Source organism: Nematolebias whitei, chromosome 3 (genome assembly GCF_014905685.2).
Source record: "Nematolebias whitei isolate Nwh7 chromosome 3, NemWhi1, whole genome shotgun sequence".
Taxonomy (NCBI): Eukaryota; Metazoa; Chordata; class Actinopteri; order Cyprinodontiformes; family Rivulidae; genus Nematolebias; species Nematolebias whitei.
In genome coordinates, this window is record NC_056500.1 from 10,114,161 (window position 1) to 10,134,890 (window position 20,730).

Consider the following 20,730-nt stretch of genomic DNA (forward strand, 5'->3'; position numbering starts at 1 on the left):
TTACCAGCCAAAAAACCCAACTGGCAGGCCTCACATGTGAGAGATGCTGGCCTGAAGGGATTTCTAAGCCATTTCTACAGCTACATCTGAAAAAGATAAACAACAGTCTCAGCTGGAAAGAGAAGAAAGAGAGCGCTGCATGGAGATGATGTGACCCTATTAATGCCACATTAGTTGTTCCGTCTTCCCAGCTATGTGAGAAAAATGCTTCAGTGGGACGAGCTGAGGGAGGGAGGGGGGAGAGAGGAGAGACGGAACGAGAGAAGTGAAAGCGATACTGTCTCCGGGCTAGTTGGGATGCAACCCAATTTCACAGCTTCACGAATGAGTGGCACAGCATATGGATGCAACCTTTGTGACAGCCTCCATGTATCACCACATATCAACGCTGATATTCCCAGTCAGATTCCATACTGGTCCAACATTATGTCAAACACCAGCTCCGCTTGAATGCATCTTCAACCCAACACACACACACAGTGGGTTTGTTAAGAGGCGGAGGAGTCCTTTTCACAGGATAAACACTAAAGCATCTCCATGGGCAGACTCGTCTCTAACTTTCTCCTCACTTTACGAGATAAGCCCTAAAAGTTGAGCTGAAACCTGAAATCCAAGATATGGCCTAGTTTTCATTTCCAAACACATCAGAAATAGGAGTGCAATTGTTTTGGTCTCAACAGCACAAGTAAACGGTGATGATTTCATCTCCGAGCGCTGGTTGGCTGAAGCATACCTTGATGTAAAATACACATTTCTCTCCATATGGTCCAACCATCTGCCTTAGTCAAACCATCTACGAAAGCATGGTAAAGTAATAGCTCTATCATTATTCTATTGTGCAGAAACTCTGTCAAAGACAACACTTGGTACAAAAAGTAACTAAGGATTTACTAGGAGAACGTGTTTACAGATGAAATATCTAAATTATTGCAAAGTAGTGTGAAATGTTTCTGAAACTCTAATGATCAGGTCGTAGTAAGGAAGTTGCTCTGCAAAGAGTTTGTTTTCTTTGAGATGATGGTGCCATCATCAGAGGAAACACCATGAGGTGTGGAGGGGGGGGATCGATCTCTGTTAATGTCATATGGCACAGCACCCAGAGGCAGCCGTGTGGTGATGACAGTGTAAAGCCTTGCCTTTGGCGGCTACATGCTCGGTGCTGCTGAGCTACGATTTGAAGTTCACATGCAAAGGCTGCCAGACAGACAGCTCTCAGTCATGCAGGGAGTGAGTCATTCAGCCCATTTTTCCACAGGGATGGCAATGTTATGCGTTTCTGTTAAAAGCGTACAACAGTGCCTAATCTTAAACATACACACCGAGGCCTCGGCGCTCTGTGGACCTGATGGGCAAAGTACAAACAAAACCCAGTCTTGTTTCTGTTCGCAACACCTAAAGACGTTGCTTTGCAGATTTGTAAAGCTCAAGAAACGTAACTTTTTGTTTTGCATTTGAAAGTCTTAAGTGGTCTAAAGTGAAAAGTATTAAATAACTTTTTAACTTTATATTTAATTTTCTTTTCAAAACAGCATATTAAACTGAAAAAAATTTTTTTATGAGTGTAAGAACTTTATGTTTTATAAAGTTTTTTTTAAGTTTAACTGGGTATAGTATAGTTCTACTCAATAATTAGATTATTTTTTTGTTGAAAGCATATTTATTTCACAAATATATTCTATTTTATTATTGGATAATAATAAAGCTCCACAACAACTCTAGACTTTGTGAGAATGACAAAAAATGCTTTATTGTTACTACTTACTTCATAAATTGCAGCCAATGACAAACATTATACTGGTAGTGTTTGCTACAGTATACACAGTACATATTCAATCTATTTTTAATTTCCTTTTCAGTTGCAGAAATCTTTTTATGCATTTTAAGAAAAAATACAAGGCTTGAACCATGAATGCTGCATTTTGAATTTAATGTTGGATCATATATTTTTACTGAAACTTTTGTTTTGGTTTCGACATTTGTCATGAAGCGTAACCATGACAACAAGATGGCGGTTTTTTGTTTTCTTTTACAACCAGAAGCAGCTGATCAACACCTCAAAAGCTCAAATAATATGTCAGCTACAGCCCAAAATCTCAAACGTGTTGAAAAGGAGGTGCCGTAGATGCATTCCTGTCTCCTTGGCGGATGTGCTCAAGTGCCTGACCACTGAGATCCTGGAACTGGCAGGAAACGTGGCTCGTGACAACAGAAGGACAGGACATGCAGCTGGCTGTCCGCAGCGACGAGGAGCTCGGCAGGCTGCTGGGAGGAGTGGCCATCGCTCTGGGAGGAGTTCTGCCCAGCATTCGGGCGGTCCTGCTGCCTGGAGGTATCGAGAGGCCAGCCAGTTCTGGGTGGACGGATTGGATGGCATCTGTGGCCAGTTTCTTCAGATCTGTTGTGGGACGGACCTTTACAAGAGATCCTTCCTGCCTACAGCCATCAGTATCTATAACATCTCTTAATAAAACGAAGATAACGAGTTACAACAACAATTTAATTTCCCTTTGGGATTAATAAAGTGTTTTTGAATTGAAGTGAATCAAATAAACACCTTAACTGACTATTTGTTATCCAGAAAACAGATCTATCTGCTTCAATAATAAACGCTTTAACTTAATTTCTCCATAAGAACATTTAATAAACCTTGATTTTTAGAGCAGTTACAAGCCACTGAATCCAGAGATAGTCTTATTGCGTACCAGTAACATAAACACAGCAGCACGTTCAAATGAAGTAGCTGCGTATATCAGTGTTATTACAAAAACAAAATGCTGTAATAAATATTATAGAAAAATTAAAGATGGGTTTTATACACCTATACCTACATGAAAACAAAGATCAAGTGAGCAAATTACACGATTTGCAACGATAAATTGTCTCAGACATTTACAACGGCTTCAAGGATTGACCTATTTTTTTCTGTCTTAAAAAAGTAGGCCAGAACCCAAATTAGGGGCCAGTTGGGGTACAACACACATGTAAACGCCATCGTCTTTACAGTAATTGTGCGGCGTCGGGCAAACTCGCAGCAGCCTTGAGCGGAGAGACGTAGCCTTAGGGCATAGCTGTTGACATGTAAATATCAAGAATGGAAGCTGAAATGACAGCACAGACAGTGGGCATGGAGTTCAGCCTGGACTTGGCTTGGCCACAACATTAAGGTCTGAAGGACAGTAAAGTATAGTTGTCAGGGTACCAGACCTCATATCGTGTCAATAAGTAGGTTGATTTTCTTAATTGGCGGGGAAAACACATTTCTGTCATTACATTATTCATCAGTCTACCTGGCAGCAGACCAACGAGGCCAAAAAGCAACCTGAAAAGCCATCTCTTGCAGACAATGCTTTTAATCGTCTTTTACATACCAGCTAGAGTTTGGAGTTTGGAAAAAAAAATGCCTTTGATAAATAAAACAATACAAACAAAATGTATCTATGCCAGCCGAAAGGCAGTCAGTGTATTTGTTTGTGCGCCCACTCTGCATTTTAAATCACAGCCATTCACACGAGGGCTCCAGTTGGAAGATTTTAGAAGAAATTAGAAAATTGTGTTAAATAGTTCGTTGAAATGTCTAATGAGATCTTAATGGGCTTCCTGCAATAAACAAACGCAATGCACTGTTTGATACAGTCACAAAAAGAACTTTAAATCCTTTCAAAATGCACCCTAAAATAAGTCAAAAGTCAAAGCATATTTGAGCACAGATTCTTTTTGAAATTTAATTTAGAGGACTAATTTGCCAGACTAGGACAGATTACAATCGCTAAAGCTACATTAAAGCAGAGGCAACACTAATCCTGTTCAACTGGGGGCTAAACTAGGCCACATTGGAATTACATGCATAAGAACCAGCCAATTATTGTTCTTTTACTCAGAATAATGAGTTTGGTGTTATTGTTGGGTGGCAACTCGTGTTTGGTTGTATATGCTTGTGCCATCTGCTGTACAAAATATGCACTATACTCCCAAACAACTTGTCACTCAGTCGCAGGATTCATAAAAACGGAAGATTAACGAACTACGTGGAAGCTATATCAATCTGGACATTGTTATGGCCTTTGCTTTATGCATTTTGCTTTTAAACATAAAAATGTCCCACGCTTGTAGGAGCTGGGACCGTTAAGAGCTAAAATTTAAGAGAGGTCTCAGGGGATTACATTTCTCTGCAGAGCACATGCAGACAGATGCACAAACAAAAAACAAGCAACCAACAAGACCGCTGTGAAGCTTCAAGCGGGGATAATGTGATGAAACTCCTCTGCATTCATCAAAATCATCTCGTTTTAAATTATTGATCAGGTCCCTGCTTTTCCCCACATTTTCACTGTGGAAAGGGGAATTCTAAAAATAGCCAGTTGGTGTCAGTGCCTAGAAGTCTTTCCATGTTCCCAGAATCTGGCAGCATTAGTGAATTCAGATGAACCTTCTGCAGGTTTTTTCAGCTAATGTGTTGTCGTCTCGTGCATGGGCTCACACAGCCATGCTGCTGTGCACAAAAGCATGCACAAAGCAAACTGTACACTTTAACATATATACGCTACCACATGGGCCCACAGCACAGCCTTCCCCTGGAGTTTCAGTGCTGTGTCAGTGAGTGAGAAAGCTCAGACAGCAGCCTCGTCTGTAAGCTCATCTCTCACTGGATATTCATACCACCATCAGCACTTTCTTCCCCCCACCTTGTCTTCCTCTGTCCCACTTCTTCTTTCTCCAGCCAACAACTCTTTCAGTGTTTGAGAAACAACTGGGAAGTCCACTTGCAGCTCTGATGAAGGGTTTGTTGATGCCATGTGTGTCAAAGTGCAAAGTCACATGACAAGACCTGTAAAGTTTGTTTCTTCTTTCCACAATTCATGAAAGACTTCTACCTTCAACACAACAGGAAATAAAGACTGACTTGTCACTGTTTAACCATTTGTGTGATCACAAAAGGTATAAATAAGGGCGACACGGCTAAAACAAAGTGAAAAAGACCAGCAGTTTTAGGAGAGGATGAGTAAACAGAGAAAAAGGTGCCCAGTCACACCTGATCATTATCCCATTGATTGAAAATACCTGACTCTAATTTCACCTTCAAATTAACTGCTCATCCTAGAGGTTCACATACTTTTGCCACTCACAAATATGCAATATTGGATCATTTTCCTGGCAGCACGGTGGCGCAGTTGGTAGAGCTGCTGCCTCTCAGCGAGCAGGTCCTTGGTTCAAACCCCGGTCCAGGGGCCTTTCTGGGTTGAGTTTGCATGTTCTCTCCGTGTATGCGTGAGTTTTCTCCGGGTGCTCCGGTTTCCTCCCACAGACCAAAAACATGTATGTTAGGCTGATTGGTAACTCTAAATTGTTCCTAGGTGTGAGTGAGAGAGTGAATGGTTGTTTGTCTCTATGTGACCCTGTGATGGACTGGAGACTTGTCCAGGGTGTACCCCGCCCCTCGCACGGTGATTGTTGGACATGGACACCAGCGACCCCCGTGACTCAAAATGGAATAAGCGGGTAAAGATAATGGATGGATGGATCATTTTCCTCAATAAATAAATGACCACGTAAAAAGTGTTTGTCTTATTTATTTAACTTGGTTCTCTTTATCTACTTTTAGGACTTGTGTGAAAATCCGATGATGTTTTAGGTCATAGTTATGCAGAAATATAGAAAATTATAAAGGGTTCACAAACTTTCAAGCACAATTATGAGTGAGTCTCATCTCAAAACAAACAGTTCTCCATACGGTTTTAAAACCAAGAAACAAAAGTATGAATATTGATTTGCTGGTATAGTTAAATATAACTCTAAAAAACAGGAATCTTAACAATTCCTTGTAACATTTGTGTGTTATTATGGCCCACAGGCGAGTAAACAGCAACAGAATGGATGAGTGAGTCAGTGTGGAGCAACGAATTAAAAAAACACAATGAAAAGAAGAAAACATGCATAAGTTTAATGTTATACATCCTTTGCACTGAGAAAAAATAAGCTACTATATTATCATTAGGTGATATTTTAGTCGTTTACTCTTCTAATTTAAATCATAATTGTGTTTTCATTAATATAGTTTAGGAACAATCAACAAAATATGCGGAAGGGCTAAATTCAGCTTCAGTCTGTTTTATTTAGTTTCTCAATTTCTGCCATCAAAGAACAAAATTTAACTTTTTCTTTTATTGGGACATTTTTTGGATTTCACTTATGGTACATTATTGTTAATAAGAAGAAAATATTGAAATATATATATATAAATTTCTAAATAAGGTCATGTGAATAAATTAAATAAAACCAACAATAAAACCTCATGGAAAGACATAAAAGACCAGGTTGATTTTACATTCTCAGAAAAAAACATCTGCAGCGCTGCTTTATCTGCAAAACAACATCACGCAGAACTGAACTACAAAAGTGGAAGATGACACCACTCACCTCATAGATGCTTACATTGTTAGGTATGTGCACACTCACTGAACTCATTAACCTCGTTTAGCATCTACTGGTGCAACATCTCAATAATTTAGTCCAACAACTCATTAGTTCAAGAGTCCAATCCTGAATAAACAGAACGCAAAACCGGTGAACATTTTGGGGTTGGAATAGTGATGAAACATCAAAACTGTCCACAGACATCAAGGCTAAAAATCTGCCAATTTTTATCTAAACGTAAATGACGTGTCAAACTCAAGAGCCGCGGGTCAAATCCAGTCCCCGTAGATGATTATTTAAATGTAAAATATTGTACCTCTTCTCATTTTTCTTTTATAAAAACCCTGATAAATACATCATTTGGTGTAGACTTCTCTTGCCAGCTTGCTAACTTTGAAGCCAGAAAGAAGGCTGGATCATTCTGTCATTATTGATTCTGATGTGGAAAGAGTAACAACGTCAAGTGAGACGGATCAAACTAGGGATGCACGATATTATCAGCATGGTATCGGCCGATATTGGCGTTAAAGTTCAATATCGGACATCGGCCATTCCATCAAAATAACTCACAGACATAAAAATAAAAAGCGCTGTTTTTGTATGACAACCCAGTGACAAGGATGCCTGCAGCGGCAGCACAACGTGATGATGTCACGCGCGCCTACCTGATCTCACAGCGGAGAGGAGAATTCAAAATGTCAGTAGTGTGGAAGGTTTTTTCGTTGAGGATGTCGGATTCCAAAGATTTTTGGACTAAGTTGAGCCTACATCGTCCCCAGTCTGAGATATTTTTCCTACGTAACCTTACCCAAGATACAAGACGTCATTTCCGACGTCATTGAGAAGCTAATAGTTGATAGCACTTGGGTGAGTTTTACCACAGACATTTGGACGTCGAGTGTTAGCCTCGTTAGCATGATTAGTCTTACGGCACAATGGATAGACAAAAAATTTGAACTTAAAAAGTCTGTCCTTCATGCACAGGAGTGCAGAGGATCCCACACTGCAGCTAGGAACCTGGAACAAGCCTCCACAAGTGAGACAGCTTCGCAGGTGACTAATGCTAATAACATTTAACACTTTTCATTTAATATAAGTTAAAGTGATATGCATATCATATGGCTGTTACTGAATATATATCACCAGCTCTTACAGCTGTTACACAATTTTTGTAGCAAATAAGCCTAAATAAGAGGGCTATGTTCTGACAAAGGAACGTATATAAAATATAGGTATCGGTTATTGACCAAATAAGTTTTAACATATCGGATATCGGCCAAAAATTCAATATTGTGCATCCCTAGATCAAACTCTTGCTCATGAACCAGTAACCAAGAAAATATATCAGGTATCTGACTCGAGTTAAGGTATCAGCTGAAATTGGCCCGTGGCTCGGAAAAAGTTTTTAAATTTTGACTCCTTTTGGTAACTGAATTCGACACTCTTATATGGAATGAACTTGCGGGCCAAATATATCCAGGGGCCTCCAGCTGATGATCATTATTGTCAGTGTTTCCCCTACCATTATACAAGTGCCCCGTCAACAGAACCGAGCGCCCCGTCTACCGAACCACACCCCCCAACCCCAACCACCTGTCGGCACTGACGTAACGCTAAACTAGCGGCTCGCAATGCAGGTGCACTAGCAAAAAAGCTAAAGGCAGCCTCTTCCTTCATGCTGAACCCTCACGCTGAACGCACCCCCGCCACTCGAAAACTGTCGGTACAAACAGCGCACGGCTCAGATGTGCATCTGTCTCTCCCCCGCACCGACCGATGTTTTGGATCATTGTCTTTTTGGAAGATAAATCTCCATCCCAGTCTCAGGTATCTTGCAGACTCGAACAGGTTTTCTTCCAGAATGGTCCTGTATTTGGCCCCATCCATCTTCCCATCAATTAACAACAAAGTCCATGCTCAATAATCCAGGTATACAATCCAACATTTTTCAGTCAGGTCATCTGGACAGTTTCTTTTTTTTTTTGTGCTGAAACGTTTCGCCTTCGATCCGGAAGGCTTCATCAGGCAAGGAAACGCACAACAAAACTGATTCTTCCCCCAACAGCTTACTCCAAATTGGAACAAACCAGTTCTGCTTGTGATAAGATGGTCTCTTTGGCACGTCCCTCCTCCATTGCCGGCTCTCTTCCTTGTTGACAGTCTTGTCAAACTAGTTGAAAACAACAAAGTCCTCTTCATCACAAGCAGAACTGGTTTGCTCCACTTTGGAGTAAGCTGTTGGGGGAAGAATCAGTTTTGTTTTGTGTTTCCTTGACTGATGAAGCCTTCTGGATCGAAGGCGAAACGTTTCAGCACAAAAAAAAATAAAAATAAAACTGTCCAGATGACCTTACTGAAAAATGTTGGCTTCCCATCAATTCTGACCATCTTCCCTGTCCCTGCTGACGAAAAGCAGGCCCAAACCACGATGCTGCCACCACCATGTTTGACAGTGGGGATGGTGTGTTCAGGTTGATGAGTTGTGTTGCTTTTACGCCAAACATATTGTTTTGCATTGTGGCCAAAGAGTTCGATTTTGGTTTCATGTGACCAGAGCACCTTCTTCCACATGTTTGGTGTCTCCCAGGTGCTTGTGGCAAACTTTAAACTACACTTTTTATGGATCTTTTTGAGAAATGGCTTTCTTCTTGCCACTCTTCCATAAAGGCCAGATTTGTGCAATGTACGACTGATTGTTGTCCTATGGACAGACTCTCCCACCTCAGCTGTAGATCTCTGTAGTTCATCCAGAGTGATCATGGGCCTCTTGGCTGCATCTCTGATCAGTCTTCTCCTTGTTCCAGATGAAAGTTTAGAGGGACGGCCGGGTCTTGGTAGATTTGCAGTGGTCTGATACTCCTTCCATTTCAATATGATTGCTTGCACAGTGCTCCTTGGGATGTTTAAAGTTTGGGAAATCTTTTTGTATCCAAATCCGGCTTGAAACTTCTCCACAACAGTATCTTGGACCTGCCTGGTGTGTTCCTTGGTCTTCATGATGCTCTCTGCGGTTTGAACAGAACCCTGAGACTATCACAGAGCAGGTGCATTTATACGGTGACTTGATTACACACAGGTGGATTCTATTTATCATCATCAGTTATTTGGGACAACATTGGATCATTCATAGATCCTCACTGAACTTCTGGACTGAGTTTGCTGCACAGAAAGTAAAGGGGCCGAATAATATTGCACGCCCCACTTTTCAGTTTTTTATTTGTTAAAAAAGTTTGACACAGCCAATAAATTTCATTCCACTTCACGATTGTGTCCCACTTGTTGATTCTTCACAAAAAATTAAAATTTTATATCTTTATGTTTGAAGCCTGAAATGTGGCAAAAGGTTGAAAAGTTCAAGGGGGCGAATACTTTCGCAAGGCACTGTAAACAACTCAAACTATGACTATAACCAAGGATAAGTGAGCATCACCCTAGCCACATGTCAGAGGAGCAGGGAGGACTTCTCAGAATTTACCCGCAATTTGATCGTTATCTAGAAAGGAAGCTAAATACTTCCTAAACTATGTTCAGAGGAAACAACCTAAAAAATACAAACGTCCACAGTTGAGATCATGTGTAAAACATCTAACATTGCAAAATTCTGTGGGTGAGACAGAAGAGAAAAGCAAGAGTTTTGATATAAAAAAAAAGTGTGAGACCCAGGGGTTCTGTCTGGAGGAGTGGGCTCCCTCTAATGACCAATCAACACCCTGCTACAGCTCCAATAGTCCTCACGTCTGAGTGTGAGCCCACCGTGAACTTAACACAAAACTGGGATCCAATCAGACCTCAGAACCAACAATGCTTGGGCGGAGGAGCGCTGACATTTTGCAGAATGTCATCACTTCTTAAAACCTTTTTTAAAAGTTCTACTACAAAGGAGTTCTGCTCAACGAGCAAGACGGGTGGAAAAGGGAAGAAGTGAAAGCCAGAGGGGGAAAAAATACATCACAGCGCTGCTTCAAGAGGGCTACAGCTGAGGAGGGAGCAGACTGATAAACTAGTGAGCAGAAAGTGGCACCATGACCCTCTGGAATACAAAGAAAGTAACTTTTATAATTGTGCAAAGCAGAGCAATGACAGATATTAAAGAGTTAATGTGTCTATACATACTGTGGCATTCTGATCTTGTTTACGCTTATAAGTACTTATATTTTAGTACTTATATATTAACGCTACTGAGACAATCAACCTGCCACTTAACTTGGACAAAAATACATGCTCAAAGATGTACTGTGACACGGTAACAGGAGACAAATAAGATAAAATGTGCATACTTTCAAGATAAGACAATTTCTTGTGGCGCACTGACTTGCATAGATGCATTTGTATTTTGCATTTCATGCCTTCAAAATATTTTAATCTACCCTGACAGTCTAAAGTGTTGGAATGAAGAAAAAAAGTCAACTGAAAAGTGCATACTGAGCAAGAGAAAGAGAAATAACTGCAAGGTTGAACTAAGACCTCTGGACAGGGAGGTGTCAGTGTTAACCGTGCTGCCGTCACGAGGTTCATTTTAATACTAAATCGTTCCCTTAATTGCAGCATAGATGTTGCTGTAAAACTGATATGTTGATCAATTACGGTACGTTTATTGCTTTGTTAGTGGGAACAATCTGGCTGGAGGGAACAGACGAGGACAGGTAGCATCTGTCCCCACCTACTGCCTTGGCAGCATTAGTGTCATCTGCTAGCTTTGGCAGCATCTTGGAAGCACATCAATATGGCTTTATGTAGCCATGGCTGCTACTAGCTAGCATGCCAGTCACGCTCTCAGGCAACGCTTGCTCACAGCCGGAGCATCCACAGAGCGCTGAGCCAAAAGAGCTAAGCAGAACTGAGCGGGGGCTGAACAGGGACGCCAGGTCTCCATGGACCTGCATGGAGAAAAAGGGCCAGGTCTGTTATTTATCCACAGATCTGTGGTTAGAAGTGTGGGGGCCAGCTCCAGGTATGAACGCTACCACCACTGTAGCTGCAAACTTTATTTTCTCATTGTTTTTGTTTGTTTTTTTCTCCTCAGTAACACTTGTGTTGTGGAATGCTGATGCACATGAAAAGTACCGGCAAGTTTACAAAAATAAAATACAACTGCCAAATGTCCAAGGCAGGGGATTTACTGCTGATGTTGCACTGTGTCTGCCAAGAAGAAAAAAAAAAACTCTTCCCATGAGACTAATGGCTGAGAGCTGGTCCAGCACAAACACATTTCAGACCACTGGCAAAGTTAATCATTGTGAACTACATGCTTTTAGCTCCATAATTACAAATTAACAATGTTCTCCTCAACCACAGCTGCATAGGAACCTGTCATTCAGGGACTGAACGGCTGCTTCTTATAATTACATGTTCACTGTGTGAACACCACACACATATATAAATAAGAAGCATGTTGTATCTAAGGGTAGTACCTCACTAGACTGTGACCGTCAGAGAATATCTTGTGACACAAAATCGCGAGAAAATGGAAATTTTCTGTTGAAAAAACATGTTAAATAAATATTAAATAAATATTGTTTGTGCTGCTGTGTTTGGCGTATTGTTTTTGTTTTATTAATGCTTAGCGTATTCTTAGTTTAGCAAATTTCTTAGTTCATTATTAGTGTACTATTATAATTATTACTATTATTGTGTACTGTACTATTAGTGCTTAGCATATTCTTAGTTTAGCAAATTTCGTAGTTCATATTTTAGATCTTACTACTTTTTTCTTTACAATTTCTACTTTTGTTGGATGTAACTGGGACCCTGTGTACACGGTTTCATTCCACCACATGTGCCACATGTGATGAGAATGACAATAAAGAAACCTTATCCTTAAATGAATACAAATGAATGGTTTGTATTTGTAATTATTTCTATCTTAACATGTGAATTTTTTGTCTTTCCTCCTAGTGGGGGACCTACTCGCCTCCATTCTGGACCTGCCATTGTGTTCGTTTCTCCTTCCTGTTCCTCTCAAACTCAGCCGGTCGAAGCAGATGGCCGCTTTCCTGAGCCTGGTTCTAATGAAGGTTTCTTACTGTTAACAGGGAGTTTTTCCTTTCCACTGTTGTCTTTGTGCTAGCTCAGGACGGGAGACTGTGACAAAATAAAGTCAAAATCTGCTGGCTTCCTTCCTTAGATTACTTTACTAACTGGCATTTATAATGTATGTAAATATATTTGTCAAGTACACTGAGATTACTTATGTTGTGACTTGGCACTATATGAATAAATTAAATTGAATGTGGCCATGTTTTGAGCCACAAGTGTTTTGAAAAAGTTCATGTGCACTGTTTGCAAACATGTATTCTATGCCATGAGCAACATTATGTAGACCACCACCGCCTACATTGTAACCACCTCAGCCCGCTTTGCACCCACTTCGGCAGCCATCCCCATGTTTAGGATTTAATCTACTAGAGTACACTTTAACAACAAAGTCTGGCCCAGTGAGGCGTGTTTATACTGCACTGCCAGGTGAAATACTAAAAGACTAAAATGTACTGAAAGAGATGCCTTTCAGCTGCTGCAAACAATGCAGATAAAACTAAACTCATGATGTTTTCCTTTAAACACCCAGAACCAAGACAACAATTGGCATTTTTACTCTAGAGGGAGGCCATCAAATAAGAATCATTCTACAAATATTTGAGTACTGGGCTGGATGAGTGTCTTTCTTTTAATGTGCATCTTCAACATGTATAAGAAAAAGAAGCTGAAGTTAGATTAGGCCTTTCACATTAAAATAGGGCCTGTTTTAATTTAGCAATCAGGAGAAAAAAATGTTTTAGGCTACATTTTGAAATGTGTTTAATAACCTTTTCTTTATGAATGCTGCTTCCTCTGTACTTTGTCACTTAGGTTTTGTGTATCTCTAAATTTCAGAACAAAATCATTGTGGACATCACTGTACTTTTGTTGTAACAGCTTTGGTATATTTGATGTACTACTAGGTTGTTTCATGTTCATTTTGACTGGTTTGATTTTGTTCACGTACCCTAATTTTAATTGTAATATTTATATTTTGACTGTAAGAGCTGGTGCAAAGAGAATAACCTTCACATCACTGTGAAGAAGACAAAGGAGACGATTGTGGACTTCAGAAGGAACAAACACACCTACACCCCCCCCCCCCCCCGAACATAAGAGGATCTGCGGTGGAAGTGGTCTCCAGCTACAAGTGCTTGGGTGTACACATGAATGACAACCTCAGCTGGAGCAACAACACCAGCCTGATCAAGAAAACTCAGACTCCACTTCCTCAAACGGCTGAGACGAGCTGGTTTGGGAAGTTCAGTCCTCACCTCCTTCTACAGGTGTGCAGTGGAGAGCATCCTGTGCTCCAGCATCAACGTGTGGCATGGAGGCTGCACAGCTGCAGAAAGAAAAGCTTCGCAGAGAGTGGTGAAGGCTGCACAGAAGTCTGTCGGAGTCAGCCTCCCCACCATCACAGACATCTACACCTCTAGATGCAGGAAGAGGGCCACCTGCATCATGAAGGACCCCACTCACCCAGCACACACACTTTTTGCCCCGCTCCCCTCAAGAAGGAGGTTGAGGAGCATTAAGTGTAGAACCACTAGACTGAGGAACAGCTTCTACCCTGAGGCTGTTAAGACTCATGAATCTCTAACCAGAATAATCACTGTGAAAAAAAAAAATCACATCATGTTGCTGCTGATCTGTTTCATGTTGCTGCTGATCTGTTTCATGTTGCTGCTGATCTGTTTCATGTTGATGTGTTCATTCGTGCTCATCTGCTCACACAGACTCATGTTCGTGCTGTTGTTCAATGTAATGTTTTTATGCTATTAGTGCTTAGTGTATTTTAGTTGATGTTTTTTTAGTTCATATCTTAGATCTTATTAATGTTTTTCTTATACATTTTATTGTTGGATGTAACTGGGACCTTGTGTACATAATTTCGCTCCACCACATGTACCACATGTGGTGCGAATGACAATAAAGAATCTCTGACTCTAATTGTGTGCCGTCTTAATTTCAAGGAACATCCTGGTTGAATAATAGTGTATTTATAATGTGACTTATTTAAAAACTGTGTAGCATTAATTGTAAGGAAATGTAAAAAAAAAAAAAAATCATATTAACATTTGTCCTTATTTTCTGGAAGAAGATAAAACTTCAGTAACTTCTAAATGTTTTACTAAAAGGGTTAGCTTTGAGTCATCAAAGTCATTGTGTTTAATGTTGACATGTCATTCCTGCATTAAATGTCCAGACGATTCATTCATTCAACCTTTATTTATACAGGTTCGACTCATTGAGTCACGAGGACTCATTTACAAGAGAGACCTGTTTTAATGGTCCAGTGGTTCCTAATTATAAATGCTAAGTTTTATGAATCCGATTCTTGTTTTCCTTCTGAACATATCTTGGGTTTTGTCTTTGCTAAACTGTCATAAATTTAAGCGATTAAACAGATATACTGATTCATTATTCATATCTGAAAGAGCTACTTAAAAGCACCTAAATGTCCCACTGAGAAATAGTAACATTTTAAAATAAAATGCTATTTTACAGAGGATAAAATACTCTGAGATTACCAAGAGTAGAGTTCATAAACTTAATGTGGGCTCGTTATCAGCCTCTCTGCAAATATGTGGGTGTTGTATGCATGCTGACTGCAGAAAGTGTGAAACTGAGATGACACAGGAAATTCAGACATGAACTGACCGTTCTGATAAAAGGTTGAGATAATTTTAGATGACTTTAGTACAGGCTTTTAAACTTTGCAGTTCGCTCATGGCTGATATGAACATGGGAAACTACATTTATGCACAAATGGTATCGATTCGAGGTCCTGCATGGATCTACCTTTAATCCTGCAGGACAAAGATGTGGTGAGAAGGGCAAAACAGGCGTGCAGCATCAGCAGAACACTGCAAACAGCAAGCTTTTCGTTCACTCAAAGAGGACACCTCTTAAAACCACGTCAGGGTAAACCAAATTACTGACAAGAGAAGTTCTCAACAACTGAAATTCATCCAACGTTGATCTAAAATTAAACAAATTCCCTGAAGCGAGGAGATGTGAGAATTACAAGCAAGTTTCTGCCACTTCTCCAAATGCTCAAATCTTCTACATCACGTTGCTATGACAATTTAATTATAGTCCGTCATGGTCGCCCTACTGTTTGTTTGCCTCTCTAAGGGAGTGGGAAGATAATGTGTGAATATGAAGTGGCACTTTTTGGCAAAAATAAAGATCATGTTTGAGTGTATGAGAAACAGTATTCGTGTGTGGTGAGTGACTGTGTGGAGGTTTCACAGCATGACCAAAACCTGTCAATTATGACTCATATGATGAAAACCATTCAGCTCAGCAGAGCATTAAGACGAACGCAAAATAATTTAAAAATATATATTTTAAAGCCAAGTCAATGGAAGTGAAACAGATACTCAGTGAGAAGTGCTTAATTCCTCATTGGGAGTAAATGAAACCGTTTCTCGAAAAAACAACAACAAAAAAAGGCAGTCAACCACAACCGTAAGTGCCTCCTGACAGAAACCTACAGTAAAGACTAGCAGCTTCCCCAACAGGTTTGTTTAAAACCTAACCGGAGAAAGAAAACCTTCAGTCAAATAATGGAGCATGAGCGTTCAATTCAAACGTTGCACTTGCAGCTTCGCTCAAGGGAACGCGAGTCCGGATATGAGTCTGACCCCGGCTCATACGTAGAGGAAGTCAGTTATTACTGTGCGATTCGGCGGTTTACGAGTTTGGTTTAAAATCCAATATGAGAGCTAGATCCAAGGACAACGTCCAGCCTTCCCTCGTCAGCTCAGCAGCTGCACCACCGAACCATCCAATAACACCTCTTTAAATTCAGCACTGAGAGGGCAAACGAAACGAGCCAGTGTAGCATGCGGTGAAAGTGTTTTTGCATGACATTCGACTTACGAAGGACACTGGATACTGATGTGAAATTATGGTTGCTTTATTTCCCATGTTCATGAAAAGGTATAACGCAGTGTTCTTCTTTGGCCTTGGTCATTTCCCAGAAAGGTTCTGGCAACTACAGCTAATAGTGCAAACGGAACAAACAAAGCAGCTTTCTTAATCTGATATTTGATTGATAAAACTATCTCTGGTGGGTAACAGTTGCAAGAGAAATGCCCACAATCTTGAACTTAAACCAAATCAATCAAACAGATTTCATGAGGATCACACAACGCTAACGGAAAGGTCTCCGATAGCGATTTTATTCCAGCTGGACATATTTGAACCTGTTGCTGCAAAGCACACGCTAAATCTTACAAACACATAATAACACAACAGAGATAATAATGGTTGAGTCGGGCAGCAAAGTTCTGTGACGCTTGACGTCTTAACTTTAAATAATGTGAGAATCCAGTCAACATTACACGGCACCCCGGCTGCACGGTTAACAACGACAGTAATTACAAACCAGGTCAAAACAATCATTTTTACAAGCACCGAATAAAACTCATCAAACTAACACGCGTTTCATCAAAATGAACGCTGGGACCTAAAACATTAGTTTTTATTTGACATCTTTAGGCTAGTACATTAAGAAAAGGGTAAAATAATTATAAAATTAAAAATATATATAATAATACTCATTAAATGCAGGAGTTTACGGTGCTATATTCTCATGCACACAAGGTGTACTTTGTGTTTTGACTGACCAACAACCAAATCACAACGGACGTAAATTTACAGCAAACGCTCACTTTTCAGAAATTGTAAGACATTAATGTTTACCATGAATGTTTTGAATAAACACTTTTTTAAAGCTAATGCGCCTAGCACAGACTTCAAAATGACCTAAATAAACTATATAATAAACCACAATCTATGGTTAGAAACCACCACCGCCAAAAATTGTACTTTGACTGTTAGCAAAAAATCACATGAACAACTTTAATAAAACTTTCATAAAAGTAATCACCGGACGAACGTCTCCAACAGATTATCTTTTAAAGTTAATTCAATTTAAAACAGCCACCACAGCTAATCAGCATTAGCAAGAATAAAAATTAATATAACTGTCAACTTTAAAGATATTTTGCTGAAATATTATGCGGCGTAGCTGAAAAACGTCCACAACACATCCCCTGAATGTGACATTTCAGGATATCGCATGAGACTACAAGTGTATAACGATATTTCTACGGTAAGAAGTGATAGGCCTTAAAACAGGGCATTTCAACTAAATTGCGCCGGGGGCCACAGTTGCTAAGGGGCCGGATATTCAGCAGTTATTGTTATTAAGTAAGTTGTTTTATGGTTTAAAATCTAGTTTTATTTAAAAAATGAACCCATTGATGGGTCAAAGTGAGCTCAGCCATGGGTCTGAGTTGGCCCCTGGGCCACCAGTTGAATAACCCTGCCTTAAAAAGTGTTGCTTTCCTAAAGCTGGTAAAAGTGATGAGTAAATAAAGTTGACAACTAAAGCCGAACTATCCAAGTAAAGCGCCACAAAAGTTGATTTCCTGCTTGACAACCCAAAACAGCTGATCATCCTGTCCTTTTTAGTTGTTTGCTGAAAATAAACTTTGCATTTATGTGATTATTTGCACGTTTATTATAACAGGAAGACAGGAGACACATATAGGATGAAGACACCTACCCTCATGTTCAGATGTTGGACAGGACACTTGCAGCACCAGATCAAATGTTCTTTCTGGGTTCTCCCTGAAAAAGGAATCAAACGCTGTTAACTTGGAGGAAATGAGGGACGTCGATGTCCAACACGGCTGTGTGTTCAGTACCATTAAAGTCTGTAATTTGACCTACTTTTTTAAAGACTTGGCAGGAAATGTCAACAGAATCCAGTCTTACTGGACTGAATATTACTTTAAAGCTTGGCTGACAAAGCTGGTGGTCGTGGTAGACGGCCACACTGACCCAAATGTTGCACAGCCAGCTGGCCTGGCTCTTAAAGCTGGAGATGATGGCTCGAGTTACCGCCGACGTGCAGCTCCGGGTTAACGGAGCCGCAGCCGAACATTAGCCGCTAGCTCGACCCGTCCAAACGGACCGCAGATAAATCTAAACAGAAACTCTGGAGGTCTTACTTTATCCGGCTGTCCATGGTTTGGTCACAGCATCGCGACAGCTCCGTGTCGGAGGCTCTCAGGTCTGTCTGTGAATTGTTGTTTGTTTTTTTTAACTCGTCCTTCTTCCTCAGTCGGAACCGTCACTCCTCCGGCTCATCTGATACCGGTCAGAGAAGGCGGCGGCTGCAGCCGCGACCACATGCTTCGAGGTGGGGAGTTCGTGCCGTCGTTCTTGTCGTTTACGTGGCCTAAATCCCCCTCGCCGCCTCCGCCGCCTCCCTCCAGCAGCTCGGTTTCCCACAACAAACGCCACTCCAGGAAGTGCTGTCAAAAGACTCGGTGACGTCAGCGCGTCAGACGCGCACCTTGCGCCGCCGCTTCCACTCAACGTGACCGGAACAACATTCTGTTTAGCACGGACCCGAGCTTCTGTAAAAAAAGAAATAAAAAGTCAAAAATAAAGTTTTCCCATCAGTTGAATGCCTGTGGCAGCAGAAGGCTTTACCTGGAGGCTCCCAACGTGCTGTGAGGGAATGAGACTATTAATGAGACTGCTGTAAAATCTTAGAGTTTAGAACTTTTTACTGACACCTCATTACATTTCAGAGGAAGGTTTACCTCAGCTCTACTGGACAGCTCTTTCAGTGGTCAATGGTCAAAATTAATTCAATCCAGTTTATTTATAAAGCGCAAAGTCACAACAGAAGTCGTCTCAGGGCACCGAACAGAAACACTCATCTACATTAAAAGCACGTTAATATTATTTATCTGAGGAGCAGACTGCTTTGAGTTTAACTTCATTGCAGACTCTCATTTTGAGAAAGCAGAAAGGTAACAGTGGGAAGTAAAAACTCCCTCATGAGGAAGAAACCTTTAGCAGAACCAGCAAGACGGCCATCTGCTTCAACTGGCTGGGTTTGAGAGGAGCAGGAAGGAGGAACAAATACACAATGGCAGGCCCAGAATCACATGTTAAGATAGAAATAGTATCAAATGAAAACTATTTAATTGTAACAATTCACATGGAGAAACCTTATAGTGATAAGCATGCTCACACAGGTGTTTAGATTCAGGTGTTTATCAGATACACACTCAATTGGGTTGTGGTGGCCACTAAATACATCTTGTATTATCATGTACTGTATAAAATACTTTCTAATGATGTTATAAGTATCATTATATATGCTGTTTGTTGTTGTGATTTCTCGGTTTTGTCTTTTTTCTCTTTCCGCAGGTCTAGAGGCAGACTTCAATGATGTTGATTTGTGTTCTCTTTATACCTCTCTCTCCTCTATTCCTATCTCATGCTTTCCCTTTTAACTTTTCTGCTTTGTTTTCTTCTTAGTTTTTTCATCCTCATGTCCATTACATCTGAAACAAACCCAAAGCAAATTCTAATAAAGTTTTATTTATATATCCAGTGGAGCATTAAGGCCAGCCATAGTGCTCTGCTTGTGAAAGTCAATCTGTTGGGCATCACCTTGACACTCAAACATTAATTCTGAGTGCCACAATGCCAGACAGGACAAGAAAAAAAAAGAAAACTATTTAATTGTAACAATTCATTTAAGGAAACAAGATCAATTTGTCCTCCAGTCGTCTAAGCCTATAGCAGCATAACAAGCCAGCCTTAACTATAGGATTTATTCAAAAAGGAAAGTCTTAAGCCCAGTCAGCCTCACGGACAGAAACTGGAAGTTGGTTCCACAAGAGAGAAGCCTGATAACTGAAAGCTCTATCTCCCATTCTGCTTTTGGAAACTCTAGGAACCGTGAGTAAACCTGCAGTGTGAGAGAGAAGTGCTCTATTGGGAAAATGTGGAACAATATTACAAATTTAAGTAGTATTCAAAAGTTTGAAAACCCTTTTTTATTTTGGAATAAAGTATATTTATAGATTTTAGGCAGTGTGCCACATGGGCAGCTGTGGCTGAGTAGTTAGAGCTGTTGTCCTCCAATGCAAGAGTTTGGGGTTCAAATCCACCAGCAGTTACATGTTGAAGTGTCCCTGGGCAAGACACTGAACCCCTCAATGCCTCCTATGTGTGTCCCATCGGTGTATGAATGTGATAAAGCTCTGATTCTCTTTAGAATAATTTGTTCTATTAGCTTTATAGAGATCTAGGAGAGTGCTGTATGAATGGGTTAATGAGGACACAGATGTAGTGTAAAGTGCTTTGAGTGTCTTGATAAGGTGCTATACAAGTACAGTCCATTTACAGGCCATATAAAATGTATAAAAACTAATAAACTTATTATTTTATTCGAGACATTGACAATAAGAAGTGATC

At 40.4% G+C, this 20,730-nt stretch overlaps 1 protein-coding gene across 1 annotated transcript in view; it reads right to left on the reverse strand.

The window, feature by feature from the left end:
• The window catches only part of dennd1b (DENN/MADD domain containing 1B), a 136,803-nt gene extending 118,014 nt beyond the window's left edge, over positions 1-18,789 (reverse strand). The window contains exons 1-2 of the mRNA XM_037697971.1: positions 18,459-18,789; positions 18,011-18,075 (exon numbers count right to left, since the gene is read on the reverse strand). Coding sequence (XP_037553899.1) covers positions 18,011-18,075; positions 18,459-18,475 — 82 coding nt within the window. The 5' untranslated portion in view covers positions 18,476-18,789. The remainder of the gene's footprint in view (positions 1-18,010; positions 18,076-18,458) is intronic.
• Positions 18,790-20,730: the final 1,941 nt, after the last annotated feature.